Raw genomic sequence first — 19,268 nt, 5'->3', positions numbered from 1 at the left:
ATGTCTCTAATGAAAATAAAAAGGTTTAAAGTCTCTCGGGTAGTTGAAGAGCAACAGGCAAGAAGACTGTTCGCTTCCACGGTTCCTTGCGATCTGAAATGAAAAGCGCGAGAGGCTATGGAAGCCGGCTCGTGAGTCTTAAAGCGACAGTACACATTTTTAATCCAAAACAACAAGTAATCTTATAAACATGAATTCTTATTCTTTTAACCTTCCTATATAATATTCATCATTTCAATCATGAAATTAACTTATCTATGAAATTACAAATTCAAATGAAATTATTTATTATCTATTTATGCATTTTTAAGCAATTTCTATTTATTTAAACTAAAAGACCACTTTGGCCGCTACAATAATAATACTGAGGAAACCCAGCACCCATCTTTCGCATGGGCCTTTGGGTTTCTCACGCTAACTTGGTTGTTTTGAAAGGCAATATATAAAATTATTATTATTATTATTATTAGTAGTAGTAGCAGTATAACACACACAAAATATTCAACATTTTTAGTTTTCTTTACTAGATGAAACAAATGTCATAACTAGGCCTATTAGTGCTACTTATGTGTTATTGTTGTTGTAATAACCGGCCGATGGGCCGATGGGCCATGGGCCGAAGGTTTGGTGCCCCCCCCCACCCAATCTCACTCCCAACAAACTTCAAAACTTGAGAGCCCTGCGTTTTATGGGAAAATCACAGGGAAACAAAGTACATATTTTAACCATACACGTGATTTAAAGAATAGTTGTATCAAAAGGAAGCATTGAATGTCTTATTCATTTTAGAAAAAAATATTTTTGGGGCCTTTTTATGCCTCCGTTGTGACAGGGCAGAAGTAGAGAGACAGGAAGTGAGTGGGGAGAGAGGGACGGGGAGGGTTCCCCTTACAAAATCAACCATGCTTTTACTGGACTGTGGGGGTAGCATGTCATTTTTCCGACGCCTCTTTGATCCGACGCATCAATATTCCGGAAATTTCCCATTGATCCTATAGCCCATTGACTCGAAATAATTCAATTAAACGTTTTGCTCCGATAGCTCAATGTTCCGACCAATGGCTGTTTGGGGTCGGTCATCATAATTCCCCAGGTCGTATGTCCTGGTCCCGCTTTCCTCGCTGCCAGAGACTTCAGCTGCATGGGCTGCGATGAGCACATAATTGCGCTTGGTCAAGCTGTGCCCTTACCAAAACCACCCCGAAACCTAACCTTAATGCAATGTTTCCAAGTTTTACAATTGTTCCCTACCCAAAACCATTCTTAAGCCTAACCTGCCAGTATTGCAATGTTTCTAATGTCGGTAATCTAAACGAAAGCAGCGTTTGGTCGGAATATTGGACTGTCTGGACAAAGGGTTTCATTTTATCGGGTAAAAGGTCTGTAAGACTAAGTGCTGTAGGATCAATGGGAATTTTTCGGCATCGGACCAAAGAGGCGTTGGAAAAACGAGCAGTCCCCGACTGTGGGAACAGAGAGCTGACCACGTCTTCTTTTCTGGAAGTCTATTAGGTGAACAACACATCAGGTTCACAGCAACAGCAAAATCAAAGAGAGTAGAGAGATACATATAAAGAATCTCTGGCGAAATGTTTTGGGGTTTTTGTTGTTGCTCTGTGCAGGTGAACAGCATGCGTCATACAAAATGCAGGTCACATCTTCCAGTTGTGTGTGTGTGTGTGTGTGTGTGTGTGTGTGTGTGTGTGTGTGTGTGTGTGTGTGTGTGTGTGTGTGTGTGTGTGTGTGTGTGTGTGTGTGTGTGTGTGTGTGTGTGTGTGTGTGTGTGTGTGTATCTACATAGTGGGATTTTTTACTCTAGTGTTGTGGTTTCTGTATTGTGTCTTTGACTGTGTCTACTTGCAATTGCCATAGGCATGCCCCAACAAGAATAAACCTGTTCTCTGCTACACTTATTCGTTTTATCTCTATAATAATACTCCAGTCTAGGCATGCCCCAACAAGAATATACCTGTTCTCTGCTATACTTATTAGACATATCTCTGTAATACTATTCTAGTCTAGGCATGCCTCGACAAGAATATAGGCCTACCTGTTCTCTACTTATGCGTTTTATCTCTGTAATAATACTATAGCCACAATTGTATGAATTAAATTACTATATATATTTTTCACAAGACTTTTAAGAGAACATCACGGGAAAAGTAAGTACATCTATTAACTGTACAGTCTTTACACTGTGTACACTGTTGAATGTACTTTTACTTTTGACAGCTCTGGTCTTTGCGCTGTTTATGACCATTACATCAGCTACAGTACTACCGCTTTCGAAGAAGTGAAATGACCCACTAAACGAAAGGAACAGAGTCAACAAAGTAACGAGAACTGAAATTGATTACATCACCAGTAAGCAAGACTGTTTTAATCTCTTAGCATCATAATAATATTGTTTTATCTCTCAGCATCATAATAATATTGTTTTATCACACAGCCTCATATAATATTGCACAATGCTCATCACGGGGAGTGACTACATGGGATAATGAGTCTGCCAATACCGCCTGTGATGCAACATGGAAATATAGCCTGGTAAACTGGTATCTTTCTATTGTCCAATGAATAACAAACCCTCACACTGCAGCACGTCACTGGAATCAGTGGACTGATCGATTGTCTGGTAGAGAGTACAGAGGTGAGGCATGAATGCAATTTCATTGTGTTCAATGTGTAGTGTGCACTTGTGTGCTGTGGAGTTCTGTGTCACCATGATAATGGGAGTTGGAGTTTCCCAGGTGGGCTTTCGGCTTTCGTGTAGGCGTTCAAGTTGCAGAGTAGCTTGGTGAAATTCTTTTGTTCACCCATGTCTGTTAGCCTACATGTTGCAATAATTGACAATGAAGGGCACCTGATATGGTAGCCTAAATGTGGTAAATGATTTTGCCTTCAGAGGTATGACAGTTTAGACAAGCTCAGTATAAGCTTGAAATATCATATCATAAGATCATATCATATATCATATAATATCATTCATATATCAGATATTATATCATTATCATATATCATATCATATAATCTCACATAATATCTCATATCATATATAGTATTCTAGCATATTAATTAGGAATTATAATATAGTGTAAGATTATTAGTGTGCAACTTGTGTTGCAGTTGTGTAAAGTAGTCACACGCTATTATCCAAAGCAACTACAAGGTATAGGTTACAGTCCCTGAAGCAGTGTGTGGTTAGGTGCCTAGCTCAGGGGCATTTCAGATATGGAGAGATGAAGGGATTTGAAAGGGTGGGGATTGAACCTGCAACCCTGTGATCTACAGATCAACTCCCTAACCATTACACCACTGTTGCCACAGTACTGAAAGCAGTGTTACCCACTGTACAATAATGTGAACTCTTTCCAATGCCATTAAGGTCGCATTGCCATATTTCATGAGGTCACGGAGTTTACATGAAACTGTGACTGGGCAACATCATGGTACTGCCACCTAGTGGGTGGTTGAAGTAGCTGCACTGACTTTATACTCTTACTGTACGTATGCCTGGAACCTAAACTCCATATAACACGCAGAGTTCATCTTGTAACTACTAGCACAGTTGTGAGCCAGCAATGAATACATTTGAAGCTGAATAAATGCCTATATAGGTATAGGAATACAGCTCTCTCAATTAGCTCAGTAAGTTAATGGATAATGTTTTTTACACGGTACCTACAGCATGCAAGTACAAGTAGTCAATGCAGGAAGATTATTTTATTTTATTATTTTAGGTGATTATTTTATCACTACAACATGTCATTTTTACCTCCACCAAGGAGGTTGTGTTTTCTGCCAAGTTGGTTTGTCTGTTTGTTTGTCTGTTTGTCCAGATCCAGGCATTTATTAAAAGATTCTTTATCATTAGGGATAGGGGAAATTTTGACATTCCAGTTTCTAACTCCACAAAAACTAGGCTGAAAGTCTTGAAAAAAATGAGAGTGTGACATAGTCAAATGTTCTATGAAACAGCTTCCTCGGTGGAGGTCTGCACTCTCTGAGTGCATTTCTAGTTACTGTCTGTATTTACTGTAAGTCCTTGCAAGGGAGCCACACACTCCCACACATGCACAACAGGCCTGAAAGTGGGACAAAATGGTCTTAACACCGATAGCATAGATTGGTAGTCAACTGGGAATGACATCATCCTCACTCACGTACAGAAACCGTCTTGCCTCCCTCACTTACAATTAGACTGGACTAGATTAGATTAGTGACCCCAGAGTAACCCCTGATTGAACGAGTAGGCGAGTTACATTATGTATGTAGGCACGTGCAGTCAGATCTAGGTCAATACAGAGTAAGGACAGAGGTCACATGGCCGACAGGTACCGTAGATAAGGAAGTGAAGTGTGTGTGTGTGTGTGTGTGTGTGTGTGTGTGTGTGTGTGTGTGTGTGTGTGTGTGTGTGTGTGTGTGTGTGTGTGTGTGTGTGTGTGTGTGTGTGTGTGTGTGTGTGTGCATGTGTGTGTCTGTGTCCACAAATAATCCTTCCATTAGGCCTACTTGTCTTCATATCTCGGCAGTCTGCATAGAAAAACAAAATCAATATCAGAAGTTTAACCCAAATTACCCTTATAAGTGTAAACAACTGTCTTTTTTTTTGTTACTTTGTTTATTGGTAGGATTGTTCACAAGGCTTACAGTTCATTTCAATATAACACATTCATCATCATCATCATCATCATCATCATCATCATCATCGTCATGATCATCATCACCATCCTTTTTTTCCCCTTCTCTCTTCTTGTTTCTTCTTAATTTTTTTCTTAATATTATTCAATGACTTTTCAGCCTATTACCAGATAAACTTTTTTTTTTTTTCCCAAATACGTAAATGACAATAGACAGTTGACGCAGACAAACATATAGACAAAAACAAACAAACCAACAAAGACAGAGAATAAATAAATAAACGAGAGAGAGAGAGAGAGAGAGAGAGAGAGAGAGAAAGAGAGAAAGAGACATTCTATAGCTCACCTGTAGGTGTATGTGTGTGTGAAGTAGGTGTTGTATTGGATTTATGTATGTGCTGGTGTAGAGGGTGGGTATGTGAGGGCATGCAAAAGCTGTGAAAGATTTGGAAGCTTATGTTGTTGTTCTATTTTCAAAGTAAAGACACATATTATTGCAAAGATTTTCTGGGTACATTTCTTCCCATTTGTGTGAGCACTTTCTAGAAAATAATATATTTTTTTCCATTTCCAAAACATTTTCTATTGTATTATACCATAGCTGGACATCTGGTTGTTTGCTTTGTTTCCATAGTTTTGTAATTGTCTTTAGTGCAGTAAGTCTTAGAATATGAAAAAAATTACGGTGCGTTCTTTTTATGCTGTTCGGTAGGTCAATGCCCAATACATTTACTGGTGTTAGAGGTTGTTTAAGATCAAAAATGTATGTGACAGCTCGCTTTACCTCCTCCCAAAATGGTTTTATTATAGAACATGTATAGAATATGTGTGTATGTGACCCTTCTTCTCCACATCCTCGCCAACATTTTATGTCAGCTCCTGAGATATGGGCACATTGTTTAGGTACCATAAAAAATCTTTGATTGACCTTCCAGCCAAACTCTTTCCAGCATTTGGACTGGGTTGTTTTGAAAGTCTCTTTCCATAATTCACTCCAAGCACTATCTGTAACATCTGTAACAACTGTCTTGAGAAAGTGAACGTCATGCCTTTCCAGAGATTCATGGTTGTGCTCACAGGTCATTTCCCTTATCAGCTCTTCTACGTACCTGGCTGCGAGCAGCTGTAATCACTGGCATGAATTACTATGCAGGAAATATAGGGTAACAATTTCACTTTCTGAATCCCAGACCAAGATGTTCAATATGGTATCCAAGACCAATCACACCACGTGTCACCACCAGTGCAACAAAGTGAAATCAAGTCCAGTCTCCTAAATGGGCATGAATTTCCCATTGAAATCCATTCATTCCGCACCCTTGATAGTTTCCTAAGAAGGCATGGCAACCATATGGCAGCAGCATGCAACCTCATAGAACGTCATACTGATTCCGGAAGAAACTCTTCGTGAACCATCAACCTCCTTAGTTTCACAGAGGCTGCTGCTGCCTTGATGATAATTAGCCAGTGTAGGCTACTCTAGGGTGAGTGGGCAGTGTGCTGCAGAGTTGATCTTCCTGTGCCTCTCTGTCTACTGGGCTGGCACTCCTGCAAGTCTGATTGACACCTTTATGATATTTACACTTCATTCGCCAGATGCAATAATCTTGCGAAATTGTGACATAGTAGCCTATATGTTGATTTTTGTCAGTCCCAGGAAGCATTAATTGTTGCTGTGTGCAGAGAAACCGACACGTGCGGAGAAATGGGTCAGTTGTCCCATGCCCAGGGTGTGTGTGTGTGTGTGTGTGTGTGTGTGTGTGTGTGTGTGTGTGTGTGTGTGTGTGTGTGTGTGTGTGTGTGTGTGTGTGTGTGTGTGTGTGTGTGTGTGTGTGTGTGTGTGTGTGTGTGTGTAGATTTGGGTCCTCATTACATAGTATGTATTGGGTGGTGGGCCCAAGCCCCAGCCAAAGCTATCTACAGGCTGCACTGAGGATAACACATGCAGCAACTGTCATATACGTAATAATAATAATAATAATAATAATAATAATAATAATAATAATAATAATTAGGCCTGTAACGATATCGAACCCAAATAGGAGAGGAGGGGGTCTGGAGCAAATAGAAGAGGAGGGGGTCTGGAGCAAATAGAAGAGGAGGGGTCTGGAGCAAATTGGAGAGGGGGGGGGGCGGTCTGGAGCCAATAGGAGAGGAGGGGGTCTGGAGCAAATAGAAGAGGAGGGGGGGTCTGGAGCAAATAGAAGAGGAGGGGGTCTGGAGCAAATAGAAGAGGAGGGGGTCTGGAGCAAAATGGATGCATGTGGAGTACAAGTGGAATGCTATCAAATAGGAATGTAAATGTACACTACATACAGTATGTGATGGAGGGGTGTAATGGAGTAACCATCACTAGGGTTGTGGGTGTGATGGAGTGACCATCACTAGGGTTGTGGGTGTGATGGAGTGACCATCACTAGGGTTGTGGGTGTGATGGAGTGACCATCACTAGGGTCGTGGGTGTGATGGAGTGACCATCACTAGGGTCGTGGGTGTGATGGAGTGACCATCACTAGGGTTGTGGGTGTGATGGAGTGACCATCACTAGGGTCGTGGGTGTGATGGAGTGACCATCACTAGGGTCGTGGGTGTGATGGAGTGACCATCACTAGGGTCGTGGGTGTGATGGAGTAACCATCACTAGGTCGTGGGTGTGATGGAGTGACCATCACTAGGTCGTGGGTGTGATGGAGTGACCATCACTAGGTCGTGGGTGTGATGGAGTGACCATCACTAGGTCGTGGGTGTGATGGAGTGACCATCACTAGGTCGTGGGTGTGATGGAGTGACCATCACTAGGGTCGTGGGTGTGATGGAGTGACCATCACTAGGGTCGTGGGTGTGATGGAGTGACCATCACTAGGATAGAGGGCGTGATGGAGTGACCATCACTAGGGTCGTGGGTGTGATGGAGTGACCATCACTAGGGTTGTGGGTGTGATGGAGTGACCATCACTAGGGTTGTGGGTGTGATGGAGTGACCATCACTAGGGTTGTGGGTGTGATGGAGTGACCATCACTAGGGTCGTGGGTGTGATGGAGTGACCATCACTAGGGTCGTGGGTGTGATGGAGTGACCATCACTAGGGTTGTGGGTGTGATTAGATTAGATTATACTTTATTATCATGCAAGCATGAAAATTGCCTTTGGTCTCACAGGGTAAAAAACAGGATATAAACACAGATAGACACAAATAGACAGAAAACACATATCACTGATTCTTGAGAAAGTGGCTAAAACAGGTTGTAATCTTGAAAGAAAAAAACGAAGTGAATTACAAAATAATATGATATATCCTCGTAGACAAAGGTCTTGGCTTTTCAGAAATGCACAAGGCCAATCTCCCCATTTTGAATTTTGTTCAGAAATCAGGTTTTTCTCCGATCATACCTTGTTTTTTTCAACACCGTCAGACACAATTAAAAGCAATAAAAAGTGTATTGATTTGTTTGCATATGTATCTGGAGTTTTTAAGTGATTGTGTGTGTTTTTTGGTTCACACATACGCCTTTAAATGTTGAAAATTCACTTTCATTCTATTTTAATACTGCTTCATGAGTTCTAATTTAAAAATATGTGCTGTCAGACACTGCTTACTTAATGCCTAAATAGATCAAACATTTTTTTGTAATTTCACAAATATTCATGTAGGCTTAAATTTGCTATTACTTTGATAATTCAACAACTCCAAAGGAAAATTTTGTAAGCACATTCATTTAAAATGTCCAAAACTCCTTCTTACGGTGGTGACTTAAGAACTGACGGTGGTGACAGTAATCTGAAGGTGGTGAAAGTGACCTAATTATTACCTACATTTAGCAAAATAAATAGCCCTCTCAAGTCAATGACATCTAGCTTAAACACTTTATTTTTGTGTGTGCACAGTATGTTTGTGCACATGTTTTTTCTTCATTTGTTAGATACTCTGGGAAGTAGGCCTAGATTATTGAAAATGTGGCATAAACAGGTTTTAAGTTGTTCAAATCTAAAATATAGAGGTGCTGTATATTATCATAGTCTTGACTGTGCAGTAAATGTATTGGCCAAGCTCACCATGTTTTGCATTTTTCATAAAATAGGCTTTTACTTGGATCTGTCAACAGCGTCAGACACAATTAGAAGTAAAGAAATGTGTTTACTGTATTTAAGTGAATTTCTTTTACAATTCAACATAATTGTAAAATACTTATTGGAAGCATATTCTTAAAACTTGTGAAAAACATGTAAAACACATGCTTTTTTGTGAACTACATCAGATGTCACCACCGTCAGGTTTTGTGACAAAAACCCCTCCAAATGCACCTCAGTGGAGGCTAGAGTATAAGTTTGGGTCACAATTATTACTAACATGTCTGGTAATGTTTCATTAACCAGCACAATTTAGTAAAATATGGAACAAGATGATGATGAGCGGAACAAAATCTGACGGTGGTGACATCTGACGGTGTGAGACAAAAAAACACTCTTTTACATATTATGCATTTTTTGCTCACATTAGCCACTTCGTTTTCGCTCTGATTCTTAGGGGCTTCATACCGCTTCTGAAAAAGTATATATAATTATCATGAATGTAACATAATACTATTAAAACCCCCGACGGTGTTGACAGTTTATGGTTGGGACAGTACCAATGTCCAAACAAATTAGCAAATTGAGGAAAAATTAGTAAACTTACAGGAGCTTCAGTGATGGTGAAGTATTCAGTAGAGCTAAAGGTTTGAAAAGGGGTCCTAAGTAATGACAATGACCTTGTGCATACCTGATTTTATTGTCTTTTTTTAAAAATCTGACGGTGGTGACTAATATGCTGGACAGACTTTGAGCAATCAGAAAATAGTAGTAAATATTGCTTTACACGCACTATGTGCATATCTGCAGAACCACTTCAATATGGACTTTCACATCATGGTGATATTATTCAATAATATCAGTGATTTTTACATTTTAAGTCAATTTAAATGATGATGTCTGTCCTTGGGACAGCTGTTTTTACAGGGTGTGGACAGGTTTATAGCCATGAAAAGTAATAAAATTACACTTAAATATTTCAAACGACTGTACATTTGTGTAACAGACCCCTGGGTCTTTACCTGGATTCATTTTGTTCATGAAAATGTAGTTTATTTTCAACAGAATTGGCAGTTTATTGCTGAGACATGTTTTAGCCGCTTTCTCAAGAATCAGTGACATACAAATGCTGCATCCACCCCCCCCTCCAACCACCCCTCCCAGCACACACATCATATGTAAGTCAGGCATTAGTTCAAAATATCTCTAGATTTTCCATAGTTTATTGACTATGGAAATTGCATTTGGAATAAAATTTGATGGAGTAACCATCACTAGGGTCATGGGTGTGTTCTGACTGTCAGGGCCTCAGTTTGGTACCGCAGAAGGTTCGGGTTCGAGTCCTGGCGGGGAAACTGCTCCCCTTCGCTACAACATATCAACCACCAGGAATGAACTGAACTAAGTATTTGCCTGGTTTACACGACCAAGGCCGGTTTATTGCGCAGGCTAGATATGGCTGCGACCTAGGGCCCCCCACCTGCCAGGGGGCCCCTGATTGCCCAAAAGTGAAAAATGGCAAAATTGTGACAAGATGCAATGCTAGAAAATGAATCTGCCACCTCGTAATTATGACACTATCTATGTAAATTTGTCTCGAAACTTGCCTTTCGGGGGCCCCCACAGTAACCTGTAGCCTAGGGGCCCCAGGCAATCTTGATCCGGCCCTGTACACGACTACCAAAGAACTGCTGCCTCGCACGGCCCATTGCCATGACTGGCCACTGCTCTCTCTACTCACTCATGTGATGGATGACACATTAAAGACACAGAGCTTGAATTCGGTTCTGTGTGCTGCCTGTGTCACAAACAATGACCAATGGGACTGACATTCACTCTCACTGTCATGTCTGAATGCAGCCTACTTAATATATTGCGCTTTGGGAAAACTATTGTTTGATATCACCATGGTGACTCACTCACTTGGCCTGCATGAGAATGGTGCTTTTGTGCGGCCCTGGAGTAGAGGAAGCAACCTTTAAAACCAAGTGAAAGTTGGCCGCTGTGTTAGCCAGAGAGAATACAGGGGAGGACAGATCTGGTTGAGCTGCAGTGCACATGGTGTTTCCTGGAAATCAGACAAGACTTCCCCTCTCTCCTCCTGAAGTGAAATTGTGTGAATCCTGTGAATGACTTAGCCTACTGGGATTAAACATAGCCTAAGTCTTATTCTACTCGACATGAACGAGGAGTGACCCCGACTGAAGACTGTCAAAAACAGGGTGTCGAGATATTGTGGGGGTATCCCTACGAAGAATGTGTCATTGGCTAACTTGGCACTCCTGAAGACTGAATCACCATCGACCCTGACTCAGTTACTTCTCAAAACACAGAGTTTTGAGAAGAAACGGAGTCAGGGTGGATGGTGATTCCCAAAATGTTTGAAATCTGATGTATAAGGGAAAAAGAACAGAACTAGATATCTGCCAAGGAAGCTGTTTGATAGAACATTTGACTATGTTACACCCTATTTTTTTCCATGTCTTTCTGCCTTGATTTTTTGGAGTTAGCACAGGAATGTCAAAATTCACCCTAGCCCGCAATGGTGAAGATTTTTTTTATTTATTTTTTTATTCCTGTATCCGGATTACCACCAAAATTTAACCACTTGTCCCTTTTGTCATTTCCAACAACTCCACAAAATTTCATCAAAATCCATTCATAACTTTTTGAGTCATCCTGTTGACAGACAAACAAACCAACGTGACCAAAAACATAACCGCTATCTCTAAAAACATCTAGCTGACCTCCATTAGGCCTTTTAGACTGTGTGTGTGTTTTTAAGTCTAATGACCTTGTCATTTGCAGCTACCTACACGTGCAGTGTGTAAAAATCTTCTGTACTCTGACCAACCTTTGCAAATGATGTCTGTTTAACTGCATTGTTTTATTATTATTATTACATTACATTACATTGCGCTTAGCTGACGCTTTCATTTGCTCAAAGCGACTTACAGTTATTATTTGTCAGGGCATTGGTTACAGTCCCTGGAACAATGTGGGGTTAGGTACCTTGCTCAAGGGCACTTCAGCCATGGATGGAGATGTAGGGAGAGGTCAGGGGGGATTCGAACCTGCAATCCCTAGATTGAAAGACCAACTCTCTTACCACTAGGCCACGGCTTACATAGTATTTTTTCTATTTGAGAAACTGCAATGAGAGCAGAACACTGCACCTATTCTTTCCTGTTTGGCTACACATTTAAACAGATGTTGAGGACTCGGAGATATTGTGGGGGTATCCCTCCCGAGAATGTGTCATTGAGTATCTTGGCACTCCTGAAGACTGAATCACCATCCTCCCTGACTCAGTTACTTCTCAAAACACTGAGTTCAAATCACCACCCACTCTGACGGCGATGATACACAGGGCAACTTTTCCAGCAATGTTGCTGGTCAACAACATGATTGGCGGGATATGACTTATTTAGCCTAATGTTGTTTGATATTATACTTGGCAAGATATGACATCAACTGACAATGCTTTTCAAAAATTACAATCATGATTTGTAAGGGGAAAAAACGGAACAAAAACATATAGCTAGCATCCATTAGGCCGTTTAGACTGTGTGTGTGTTCAATTCTAATGTTCTTGTCATTTGCTACATGTGTAGTGTGTAAAAAAACTTGCATACTCTAACCAAACTTTGCAAATTATTTTTTTTACATAGTATTTTTTTTTCTGAGAGACTGTGATGAGAGCAGAGCACTGCACCTATTCTTTCCTGTCACACATGTAAACAAATGTTGAGGACCCGGTGTGATTTACAAATAAAACTTATTAAGACGTATGTAAGGAAGGAAAAGTTTGTGACAGTTTGTGGTTCTTTGTTCTTGAATAGAACGTTGATATGTGCTCGTCATCCAATTCTGAATTAAATCAAAATTCGACAGAAACGCGATGGAACAATTTAATTCTGAATTAATTCATTAAAAACATCATGTAAACGATGACAATGTGGTGATATGTGGTGTTTTACAACAATGAAGGCACAAACTCCTCATACAACTGGATGAAACCAATGGCTTGAAATTCTTCCCTCAGGTCTTCAAGTGTTGAACACTCCTTTACTTCAAATCTGGGTATCCTACAAGAGACAAGGGGACATTCAGCTTAATCCTTCAATAATACTAAAAACATAAATACCTTTCTCAAATATTAAAAAAAAGACTTTCACCATTCAATTCAATGGTAATGGTGCTAGAATGTGGGTCAACAGTATTTGGGGGACGCTAAGCCCCCCACATTTGGGCTTACATTGCCCATGAGGACCCCGGTTCGAGTCCGTCCGGGGTCATTTCCCAGCCCTACCCCATCCATAGAGGTAGAAAATAACACTAGAGAGGACACAGCAATTTGCGACAGCACTGGGAAATGGCAGATGGAGCTTCCCAACTTTCGTAGGTAGTGTAGGTACCTTCAAGCAATGCAAGTCAATGGAGAACACGCCCACCCCTGTCAAAAAAATGACTAAAACTGTGTGAATATGAAGTAACACATTAATCAAAGACCAGATTTGAAATGTCAGGCTAAATATCTACTTAAATCATATGAGTCGATAAAATACATTTAAAAATCAAATAATATCTTTTATGAACATAGTTAGCAACACACTTCAACTATTGTCCTTGTATAGTGTGTTGATGGACATTTTCACACGATTAAGCCATTTTTGACAGAGGTGAGCCTCGTTCTCCATTAATTTCCATTTCTCTGATCTACCTACAGATAATGGCCGCTACAGATTACAGTAAAAAGGGAGCGGGGTCACCTCTAGTGTTATTTTCTACCTCTATGACCCCATCTCTCTCTCACAACCGGTCTCCTCTCATACTGTCCTGTCATAATAAAGCCCAAAAAGCCCCCAAAAATACACAACAGTATTTGGGGGTATGGAAATTGTTTCTATGTTTTTATCAGTAGGCCTTCCAGGTTTGAACTTCACTTCATTACATTACAGTACATTTGACCAAAGCGACTTACAAGGAGGACATTCCAGTATAGAGTGAGAGGTCAATACAGAGTACAGCAGTATACAAGAACTTCACTGTTCTATTAGCATAGTGTTTCTCAACGGGGGCAGTACAGCCCCCTGGGGGGCGTTGAGAGGATACAGCTGAAAGGGGGTGGGGCTTAGTTGTAATTGGGAGCATTAGTCCATTTGATTTTTTTTTCAGTACTAAGGGTAGCGTTGGGAGGCTTATGATGAGATCCAGGGGACGTTTGTTCAAAAAAGGTTAGCAGATGCTTTTCTCCAAAGTGACAAGTCACAGATATTTAGGTACAGGGTATTGGTAAGAGCCCCTAGAGCTCGGTGTGGTGCGGTTAGGTGCCTTGCTCTAGGCCACTTATGGATTAGGCCACCAGGCTGGCAGGAGACATTGGGCCTATAATACTACAAAGCTGGTTCAGGATAAGTTAAGGTTAAGTTAAGAGGTAAATCATCTGATAGAAGAGCCTGGAGTCCTCATTTTCTTAAGAAAGCTCTTGTATTAGATTATTTACCTCTTAACTTAACCTTAACCAGCTTTAGTATAGGCCCCATATGAGATGAGACCTACATATAGAACTCAAACCTGCAAGCTTTGGATTCCAACTGCCTAACCATTAGGATTGCTGCCAAATAGCAATTCAACATCAATATGGTGTATGCCGTTGTTAAAACCACCACTAAAATGATTATTTCAACGTGAATATGCTGTGCAGATTATATTCCATTCAGACAATTCCCATTGGCACGTTTCCCCAATTAAGCATTAGTTGAAGACCTGAGCTGGTGGAGGGCGTCTGAGAGAGGAGCTTCATGGAGAACACTCATCATCTTCTCTTTGCATCTTCTACCCGATGAATCAACATCCACCTTTGAAGTTTTCTGTAGGTGCATATACTCCTAGAGTAAAAAAATCTGATCAAATTCAGAATAACCCCAACAATATTTGTTTTAAATAAAATAACTGTACACATTTTTGTTTAGTTTCTTTACCTTAATGTTTTCTTTTGCACCTTGCAAAAGGATTAAGATGACTCTTCCCATAAACAGTCTTCCTGTTAATTCCAAATCTGAGGTAAATTTCTCTATGGTTTTAATGTATTTGTTTTTCGCCCTCATGTGGTCTAAATGCAGTAGTGCAACCCATGTGTTTTGGTCGTCTTGTTGTGATGATTGCACTGAGGGTGTTGGAGCAGTGATAAAGACGGAGAAGTTATCAACAAGCCATGACAGCAAGTCGTGTATCATTGGCTCTGGCTGTAATTCCGATGCTTTCTCCATCATTTTCTCCTTTATCGCTTGGCACTGTTGTCGGGATAAGTGCTCTGAACCAACACTGATGTTTGGTAGACACTGCAGTGGATAATCTCGGGGCAAATGGAAAGTTAAAACTAGAGGCGTGCCCTGCACCAAGAGTTTTACGCGGAACACAAATCCATTATCAGCTGCGGAAAAAATAAACACCGTTTAGATACAGGACAGAAATGTTCTCTGCGAACAGCAAGGGTCATCTATCTAGACCAGATAGCATTCAATTTCTGTTTGCGTGAGAAGTCATTCACCTGAGTCTTCTAACAATTCAAACTCGTCCTCTCCACAGTATATAGCAGACAATGCAGCTATCTCGTCACCAGCTTCTTCGCACATTGTAACTAGTTCTAGTTATTGTAGCCAACATTATAACATTAATTTTTCTTCGTTACACTTCATTCACAAACCAGACTGCTTTTGCTCAGTGACGTTTCAATATGGTGGAGAATTTCACATTGTCAAAATAAGAGTCACAACACTTTTCTGTTTCATCATGATGGGAATCGAAATAACTAGAGATGAAACAAACCATGAGAACACATGGGCGTTACCCTCCCCAATGCCAGCTCATTTTTGCATCCTTCTGCCCTGTCATTTAATTCTCTCTATTAATTAAATAAGACCACTCTGAAACCTCAGGTAATGTAAAACTGATACCAGTTAGGTCTACTGGTGCAGATCATAATCAATGGGATCTTCATGGCAATTCTATCTGTATGGGTAGACTAGATTAAAATATTGACAGCAACAAACTTGTCAATGCAGTCATAATGTGCAGATATATGCAACATGACCTGTTTTGTCACCTATCTTGAAATCTGATTGATTGGACATTTTTTGAGCATGGTCAGGTCAGGTGTGTTTATAGTTGGACGTGAAGTCAAGTCAAGTTGGACGTCAAAATTCCTGTCAAAAATAAGTATTCATTTTAAAAATGTTTGAAACAAACATTTCCCATAATAGTCTAGGCAGGATTTCTGAAAAGGTGCTTATTTAAGGTCCTGAAGGCAAATCATGTTAATTTTCGGCATACAACTGATTTAGGGGTATTCAAGGGTGCTGAATCCAAATCTGCCGTATGCCGGACGCAAAAATGTAGGCCCTACCGAAAAGCCTCAAACGGGCAAAATTCAATATGGCCGCCGCCACCGTGTTAAAATCCTGCAATCACTTTTCTTTTGGACTAAATAAGGTATGAATTTGAAAATAGCACTTATTTTTATGTTTTCAGACATGTGGAAAGCCATTATGTAATCAGATTTAAGCTCAGATTGGAAGAAAATGCTTATGTCATTGGCTGGCAGCCATTTTAAAAGCAGAGAGCCTCATATTGTCAGCGATTTTTAACATTTTTACTAATCTTTCAAGATCCACAGAAAAAAAGGCTCTTTGTCTCTGTGAACACAAATACTACGGAAAACTGCACTGAACTGTCTACTTTCACCTGAAAAAAGAAGTTTGTGTCTACCTTTTTCCATTCTTTAGTTATGGGCAGTAGAACATGGGATGACACCACAAAAACGCACTGATTTTTGACCCCAAAATACTGCACTTCTCACTGCCCATATTTTTGCTTTAAGGACATATTGTCTTTGATAGTGTTCATGTTTGATATACAACATTTTCAGGGGGTTTGAAGGGCGCTTAATGCCTTTAATTCCCATAGTACATCGAAATGAAGGAATCCAATATGGCCGCCATCACCAGTCTACAGTGTACATTTCTTTGATTACACAAGGTAAACTCTTAAGTACATTATGTAGCATTAGGTTTTCATACAAGGAGAATTCATTTCCATACTCAGATTTAAGATAGATATCAAAGGAAATTATTTCAGTGTAGACTGAATTCATGTTTGCCACAGGAGATTTTCTTTTCCATAAATTGACCATTTGTATTTAAATCTTTCCCTATTTCAATTACACTTTTAATGCATTATACCATGAAAAATGTTTCCACCTCAAACCACCCCACAATGTTTCCACACCTCTTCGCCCATAAAAAAATAAATGCACACAAGAGCCTGAATGTCCCTAAATCAAATATTTTCTAATATTATCCTTTGTACAATGGGAATTACTTCATGCTTGCCGGTTTAATTGCTGTGCTCAGATCACTGTATATCTAGGCCTATAAAGGGGATCAAGAGGCAGACTGATGTGAATAATATATAGAATAGAATAGAATAGAATAGAATAGAATAGAATAGAATAGAATAGAATAGAATAGAGTGAACAGATGAGGGAGTGGCATTGTGTGTGTGTGTGTGTGTATATACACAAAGGACATACTCAGGCTAGTATTGCACATCAGTCATCCAGTTATTGCATAGATTGTCTTGCTTAATGTACATATTTCAGCTGAGATGGCCACTCTGTGACAATTATAACCATTAATTACAAGGCTGGCCTTTGTTCTGTAGTACGGTAAGAATTCAGCTCAACACATTGCACTGTATCAATTATTGCACAAAAACCGGAGGATGGAAGGAGATCAGGGGAACAAGAGATTGTAATGAACAGTCAGACAGTCCATGTGTGTGAAATGTGGTTTTAGTCTTTGGTCCTTACTTTGATGATACATCTGTAGTGCCAATGATACATCTGTAGAGACCCAAGAACTCAAAACCAGGATAATGTCCAAGACAATGTTTTAGCTCTGTTGAGACAGTGGGCGGTTCAGAGAGGGCTAGGTCTATTCTCGCTATAGGTGTGCCTCCTGAAGGCAGCAATGATCTCTTTGGTTTTCTTTTCATTCAGAGCTAGAGAAATTTGTCTCTGTCTCTGTACACCAGGCTGCCACCTTCAGTCCCTTTTGCTGCATACTGCAGTCATGGACGGATAGACTTTAGATGGGGGCTCAGCATGCAGCCATGCGGGGATCCAGCCCTGCTGAACAGGGGAGCAGGAGGAAAAGAGAGTCTGTCTGTTATCTTCTGTTGGTAGAATTTTGCAAGTAGGCCTATAGACTTTAAATTGGCCTAGTTAAAATATACTGGAATGTACATCTGCAGTGTATCAATAACGGTGCTCAGCTGGAGAGAGAGAGCCAAGGGCAGGCAGAAGAGCAAGTGGTAGTTTTAAGGTGCTTAGGCACATAAATGGGCACCTCCCTGTCTTTCTCACAGCACATGAACACAATATTCAAAAATGGTCTGTTAATTAACCCATTTTGTCCTAAGCCCTTTTTGGGAAAGGGTGCCCTCTTCCTATTAAATCCGCAATAGCTCAGCCTCCGAAGCACATACAAACATGAAATGAGTTACATTTAAAAGCCAATACCCTCCCCTTGCATTGTAATGTGTTCATTCAGCTGTAACATACCCACATAGTTAATAAAACAGCTAAAATCTCAAGATCCTGAAAAACCTGTACATATGTCTCCAGGACACAATGGGTTAAGTTATACGAGGAGGAGGTATCAAAAATCAGAATGTCCTTGCTGACTTGGAATGTCCTTTTTTGAATATTGTGTTCATGTGCTATGAGAAAGACAGGAGGGTGCCCATTTTTATTAGCCTTTATTAACCATCCTACGTACTTCCGCCAAGAGACTTGACTCCACACTACTTCTGATACTATTGTTTTCTGTGGAGCAATGTTGCCGGTAGAATTTGGCCGGTGTTCTGACAAATGGTCCTACATTGTAATTTTATCCTACGGTAGGATATTCTGTCAGACATGTCTGTTAAACGTTCCTACATCGCCAAAGATAGACGTCAGACATGTTTGTTCAACAACTTATCCTGATTTTTCCGACCATTTCCTTCCCGCTTCCTGCCACTTCTTGCAGATGCAGTGTTGGATGAGGCAAGCACAAGTTGTGATGTCTTTGTGTGCCTTGAGAATACATGGATTCTAAATTTTGTTTATAACCTGACTGCAAACCTAGCCGCGCACAACTCAGCCTTGAGCCTTTGATTGTTGGAAACCGCTGTCTGTCAAAAAAATTAGCTCACATGGTTGGCTGCCAGTGTCTTGCCCCTCTTCATAACATTGTGTTGATAAACAATGAGAACCCATGTATAAGTGGCAGATACAGGAGCAGTGGGACTAAAGCCCTGTCCAATACCACCCATCCCACTTCGGTGACTGGCAGGAGGATAGGAAGGGGTATGTGGGCCTGACTCAATATAGAGATTTGATCATGTGGGGCATTTTATGTAACCATGTGACATCTGAATTAGATAGGACTGATCACTGCAAAACGTCATGTTTTACTTTGCTTTTGTTGCATTTGCAGCAAAAGTGCCATGCA

General features: G+C 40.4%; 1 protein-coding gene across 1 annotated transcript; it reads right to left on the bottom strand.

The window, feature by feature from the left end:
• Window positions 1-12,363: 12,363 nt before the first annotated feature.
• rwdd3 (RWD domain containing 3) lies at window positions 12,364-15,445 on the bottom strand. The gene is made up of 4 exons (XM_063200041.1): window positions 15,263-15,445; window positions 14,694-15,145; window positions 14,479-14,600; window positions 12,364-12,797 (listed from the first exon to the last, which is right to left on the bottom strand). The coding sequence occupies exons 1-4, from the start codon at window positions 15,345-15,347 to the stop codon at window positions 12,686-12,688; spliced, it is 771 nt and encodes a 256-aa protein (XP_063056111.1). The 5' UTR covers window positions 15,348-15,445; the 3' UTR covers window positions 12,364-12,685.
• Between the last annotated feature and the right edge of the window lie 3,823 nt (window positions 15,446-19,268).

This window comes from Engraulis encrasicolus, chromosome 6 (assembly GCF_034702125.1).
Source record: "Engraulis encrasicolus isolate BLACKSEA-1 chromosome 6, IST_EnEncr_1.0, whole genome shotgun sequence".
In the NCBI taxonomy this organism is placed as follows: Eukaryota; Metazoa; Chordata; class Actinopteri; order Clupeiformes; family Engraulidae; genus Engraulis; species Engraulis encrasicolus.
Note: the sequence above shows the minus strand (reverse complement) of the source record. Positions and strands in the feature narration are given on the sequence as shown.

Excerpts from the sequence above, each read along its gene's own strand:
- rwdd3 (XM_063200041.1), bottom strand. The coding sequence starts at position 15,347 with ATGTGCGAAGAAGCTGGTGACGAGATAGCTGCATTGTCTGCTATATAC. Across the intron at positions 15,146-15,262 it reads TGAATTGTTAGAAGACTCAG|CTGATAATGGATTTGTGTTC; the intron begins GTGAATGACTTC and ends TTTTTTCCGCAG. Across the intron at positions 14,601-14,693 it reads GTGCAAAAGAAAACATTAAG|GAGTATATGCACCTACAGAA; the intron begins GTAAAGAAACTA and ends TTTTTACTCTAG.